The following is a 5,576-nucleotide window of genomic DNA, read 5'->3' on the forward strand; positions in this document are numbered from 1 at the left end:
CTGGCGCTAAAAATGGAGCTAAAGTGCTGAGCACAAATTAGCGAAAAACTCACTCTTTTCTTCGCCTTCGCATTTTTCTTCTCTCACAACTCTGAAGAACTCTCTAACCCAAACCACTGGTTTTAGTGCTTTTGAATTTTTTTTTTCTCGTTTTGATCTTCTTGTAATTATGATTGTTGTCATTATGTTCAATAAATTACGATTTAAAAATAAATAAATTTCCTTAATTTTAACTGTGCAGTTGAGTCTAGTTCTTGAAGATCTCTTTTTAGAGATTTGTTTGGAAATTAAGCTTCAATCAGTCAATCAATCTGGTTATGAGTTAGGGTAATTAGGGTTTGTTTGTTGGTTATTGGTGATGTGCTTCATCCATTTTACGTTTTATGTTGTTTGACTGAATTGGAGATTGTTGTTCGGTTTGTGTTTTTTGATTTAGGGTTAGGGTTTTGTTTGAATAATCTGTTATTCAGATGGGTTGTTTTTCTTGCATGAGTGTTCGCCGAAAGGAAGTAAGTAAGATTCAAGACAGCATCGACAATTCAGTCGAATCTTCAAGTAACTTTCTCACTCTTTCTAAAATTTCGATTTTTCCATACTTAAGTTTCCTTCTCTTTCCTGATTTGTTTCGATTCCAATGTTGCATTGTTGCTTTGATTCTCAGGAAATGTGAGAGCGAAGGCCTCTTTTGAACTTAGTGGTAAGGACAACAAAAACAGTAGAAATGTGGATTTGTTCTTTAGTTCTCAATTGTCAGATTTCATATTTGGATAATGTGATCAAGACTTTGTGTTATTTCTCTGTTGAAATTCTGCAGAAAATGGCGGGAAGAAAGCTTCTTGCAATGGTGGATGCAAGGATGACAACAATCCAATGTCCAATCCCGCCCAAAGCTTCAATTTCCGTGAACTTGCAACTGCGACGAGAAATTTTAAGCCAACTAATTTGATTGGAGAAGGAGGTTTTGGAAAGGTTTATAAAGGACGCCTTGGAGATGGCCGGGTAAGACCCTATCTCATATTTTCAAATCTTTGAAGCATTCATTTCCTAAACTGCTGATTTGATTTAAAATTGCATAATTGTTTGTGAGTTTGATCCCCATATCATCGGTTGGAAAGAAAAAATTTAGAATTGTTCATCTAAACAAACACGGGTCACTGCATTGCACTATAGATTCTTTGGAGTAGTTAAAGATTGAATTAACGGATTGATGATTTTTTTTTTTGTTGCTTCGGATTTCATTTGCAGAGTGTTGCAATTAAACAACTTGATCAGAATAGCTGTCAGGGGAATCGGGAATTTATTGTGGAGGTTCTTATGTTAAGCCTTCTACACCATTCTAATCTTGTCAACTTGATTGGCTATTGCACTGATGGAGATCAAAGGCTATTGGTTTATGAGTACTTGTCAATGGGAAGCTTGGAAGATCATCTATTTTGTAAGCCTTCTTCAGTTCCATTTTCCCGAATTCGGTGATCTGTTTCTTGTTTATTCTCAAGTTGTATATCTTTGATGGTTTCTTTGTTGCCTTCATTGCATTCCTTATGAACATGATCTGATTACAATTAGCATGATATTGTCAAGCAAATTTGTCTTTCAGTGGTTATAATTATCATCATCATCACTTCGTCAAAAGGCACATTCAGTAATTCAAAATACTTGTAAACAATATTTATAAATGCGAAATCATCATTGTAAAAGTCTTATCCCTAAAATTTCGGCTGAATGAATCTTGTTCCTCCAATCAATTTTGTCTAAATCCATGCCTCCTGACTATTTAGGAGTAATTAGGATTGTAAAAAAAAAAATTAACTTTAGGGCAGCAATCTCAATCATCAACAATTCAAAACTAACATACATAATTTTGTAATGACCAAAGTACCTAAATCTCTAACCAGTCGATCTCCCAAAGTATGGATAGCACTTGTTTGTCTTGCAAATAGATTTATGTGCATCTCATGGCTCTAAATTTTTTTGGATAGACAAGGCTAGGGACTAAAAGTTTACTGCATCATACTTGTGATATTTAAAGATAAAGAGCCTCTTTCCTGGTACTTTCCTGGTACCATTCTTTGCATTTTCATTTGAATTTCTATATCTGATGTCCGTCCTGGCCAGTACTTCTGCTGCAATCTTTAGATTCTAGGTTTGAACAGCCTGTTCACTTTACATTGCCCAGCTTGGGAACAGAAAATGGCTATTATAAATTTTTACAGTATTCCTCATGCGTTAAAAATTCTTTTACTGGAATTTGGATGGTTCTACATTTTTTTTATGAATAAAATATTAGATTGGTTACTCGGGGTGTGGATTAAGTTGGGAGCTTTTATGCCGCCATTTGGATCAGCTTATTTTTGTGTTATTCTTGTCCAATGTTGGTACTCATTTGTGATTCAGGGGTATACTAAATACAATTCTAACATTCTTTGTATGACCTCTGCCACTATTCTTTGGTTGGTCCATCTAAAGGATAGTTGCAGCATGTTGTGCTCTATCTATAGCTGCAACAACATCTTAGGAGCAGAGGCATAGTTCCTTCCTGATATTTGATGCTTATGCTTTGACCGCTTCAATAAATTTTTAACAACAATCAAAAGAAAAGATTTTATTGGACAACACTATGAGTCTGACTACTTGTCCTGATAATATTGCATTGCCCTTGTACTTGATGTAAAGTTCTCTTGCAACACGTGGTCTGTTTTAGTGTTTGAGCATTCTTAGTAGGTCTCCTCAACTGCCAGGAATGGCTTTTGTTCTCTCTTTTTTCTTGTTGATATTCCTACAATTATCACAAGAAAAAGAAAAGAAAAGAAAGAAAGAAATGGAAAACATGTTCCTTATGTTTCTGAATAAATTGTACATCAAGTATAATATTGTTGGCCTTTAACATAACTTTCCCACCAAAGAAAACTTACCTTTGCATTACAGACATAAAAGTAGCTACGAATCTAAACTCACCATATTGTATTTGTCAATTTTTTCACTAGTTTATTCATATAAACTGTTGTAGATTGAGGAAACAAGAGTGATAAAGCAACTTGAATCACCCGAAGAAGTCTTCTTAAATAATTGTAAAGATTGTGGCTAACCTGAAAAATCTTTTCTGCATTTGTGGTTTATTATCTTGTAAAAGGTAGAAGCTTTACTAATCTAGTAATTGAAGTTCTACTTGTGGTTTACTTTCAGATGTGAGTTCTGACAAAGAACCATTGGACTGGAACACACGGCTAAAGATTGCTGTTGGTGCTGCACGGGGCCTTGAGTATCTGCATTGCAAAGCAAACCCACCTGTTATTTACCGTGACTTGAAATCTGCAAATATACTACTGGACAATGACTTCAATCCCAAGCTTTCTGATTTTGGACTTGCTAAATTGGGCCCTGTTGGTGACAATACCCATGTTTCAACCAGAGTGATGGGGACATATGGATACTGTGCCCCAGAATATGCCATGAGTGGCAAGCTGACTCTCAAGTCCGATATCTATAGCTTCGGTGTGGTTCTGTTAGAGCTGATCACTGGACGGAAGGCTATTGACAGTACTAAGAAGCAAGGAGAGCAGAGTCTTGTTTCTTGGGTAAGTTAACCCCATCATTGGTTTCCCTTGTTTTTCAAATATTTGGCAATTGTAGTGCCTATAAATTTAGGAAATGTGAATGTGATTAGCATGTGTTAAATATTATCAATTGTTGAAATAATTATTTTTCAAATTTGAATCTAAATAGTTGAATCCCCTCGATCTCATAAAGCTTGAGCATTACAAATGTCTAAATTACTTGATTTAGATGATTAGTTGATATTTTTCCATCTATATATCTCTTTAGTCTCTCTGCGTCACTTTGGACATGGACTTGACCAGGAATGTCCTAGTGTAATATGGACCCAAAGTTTAGTTGTCAATTTGATTGGGTTTGTTATTGGGTTGTGTTCCAACCCAGTAACTTATCTGATCAGATCCTTTTTATATCTCAACACCTTGCTCCAAATCTGATTGGATAATTTATATACTCGTAACTTTCAGATGTGAGACGGTATAAAAAATAATGTTATTTACTTTCTCTTGTGGTATTGTATCTGGTTCCTATTGGTTTGATCCTGTACCAAACTGATATGATTTCTGTGGATGCTATCCGATTTAATCTGCCAGTTAAACTCACTCCCGGAATAATGTCAGATGGAAAAAATATATATCTGGTGAAAAAATTCCTAATATTTGCCAATTTATTTAATGTACATAACATTTGTTCAATATATACTTGTAAATCCTGTATTTTTTCTCTGTTGCAGTCTCGTCCTTTCTTCAAAGACCGTAGGAAATTCATTCAGTTGGTTGACCCACTACTGCAAGGTTGCTGCCCTGTACGCTGTTTGCACCAAGCAATTGCAATTACTGCAATGTGTCTCCAAGAGCAGCCAAATTTTCGACCCCTTATAAGTGATGTCGTTGTAGCGCTTGAGTACTTAGCCTCTCAACCGTACAAATCAGAAACCCACACGGATGGGACTTGCAGTCTCCCACCATCATCTCCTTCACAATGGGACAAGAGTGCTCTTTCTCGATAACCAGATGGTAGGGAGGGTGTTCTGCATCTTTATAGGTTGTGGAGTAAGAAGAGATCTGAGATTTCTGCTAATTGGGGGCACCAACAGATCTGAGATGTTGTTTGACATAGAGGAGAATGTAAGAAGGGTTCCTTCAATCAGCATGCATCCATCCATCCATCCATCACACATTACAACTGCAGAAAAGCAAAGAGGTGCTACTTTATCAGAAATGAAAATTGTAATATGTTTTTTTGTGACATATCAATATCAATATATATGTATATATTTGTTTATTTTGATCAAAAGCTTATACTGCAGATTTTTACTGAATATCTGGGTAAAGAACCAAGTTTCAAAAATCAAACCATTTTAACTAACTCACAATGCTGGTTGCTAGGAACCTCAACCCTTTGTGGTTAATGACATGGTTTCATTTCTTTCTTTCTTCCCTTCTTATTTTTTTGAACTTTTTTCTGTTAGGAGAGAAGATTTAAAAAAAAAAAAAAAAAACTTCTTATCTTCCATTTTCCAAATTGGCTGAGAGGGATTTTATCTATTTTAAACCTTCTGTTGATCCAGGTCCCTTCACTAATGGTAATGGAACATGGACTAACACAAGGTCAAGTATGTGGTTTCAGCTCCCTCGAATACAAAAGTAATTTCTTTTTTTATCTTCCTTATTATGTTGACAAATTTTTTTTTTCAATTTTGTCTAAAGCCACATCTTCTGTTACTGCAAGTGTGTGTGTGTGTTTGTTTGCTTTGGCGAGCCGCACGTGCCATCCACCTGCACATGTTCAGCAGTTAAATATACCACTTTATGTGGAGGGGAATATAGAGACTCGAAGGTGTGACCTGGAGAGCAAACCCTATCACTCAATGTCCTCCCTAACCACCTAAATCCATTTTCAATTCATTGATCACAATTTGGGAAAAAAGATAAATGAATATTTATCCTTGTGTGTGATTTGGTTCTTTTGTCAGTTCCATTACTAGTGCATTTTTTTTTTTTTTTTTTGGTTGCTGTGTACAT

At 35.6% G+C, this 5,576-nt stretch overlaps 1 protein-coding gene across 2 annotated transcripts; it reads left to right on the forward strand.

Annotated features, from left to right (window-relative positions):
• Positions 1 to 5,362, forward strand: LOC147408570 (putative serine/threonine-protein kinase PBL21). Of its 2 annotated transcripts, XR_015170995.1 has the most exons (7): positions 1 to 555; positions 662 to 697; positions 815 to 999; positions 1,246 to 1,435; positions 3,184 to 3,575; positions 4,286 to 4,755; positions 5,123 to 5,362. XR_015170995.1 is itself a non-coding variant. In XM_086419698.1 (6 exons), exons 1-6 carry the CDS (start codon positions 471 to 473, stop codon positions 4,559 to 4,561), a joined length of 1,164 nt encoding a protein of 387 aa, XP_086275824.1. In that variant the 5' UTR covers positions 1 to 470; the 3' UTR covers positions 4,562 to 4,846. The 2 variants fall into 2 exon arrangements, 1 of the variants encoding a protein (XP_086275824.1); XM_086419698.1 differs by lacking the exon at positions 5,123 to 5,362 and having other exon boundaries at positions 4,286 to 4,846.
• Positions 5,363 to 5,576: the final 214 nt, after the last annotated feature.

Source organism: Akebia trifoliata, chromosome 2, assembly GCF_017979445.1.
Source record: "Akebia trifoliata isolate Shusen 1 chromosome 2, ASM1797944v1, whole genome shotgun sequence".
Taxonomy (NCBI): domain Eukaryota; kingdom Viridiplantae; phylum Streptophyta; class Magnoliopsida; order Ranunculales; family Lardizabalaceae; genus Akebia; species Akebia trifoliata.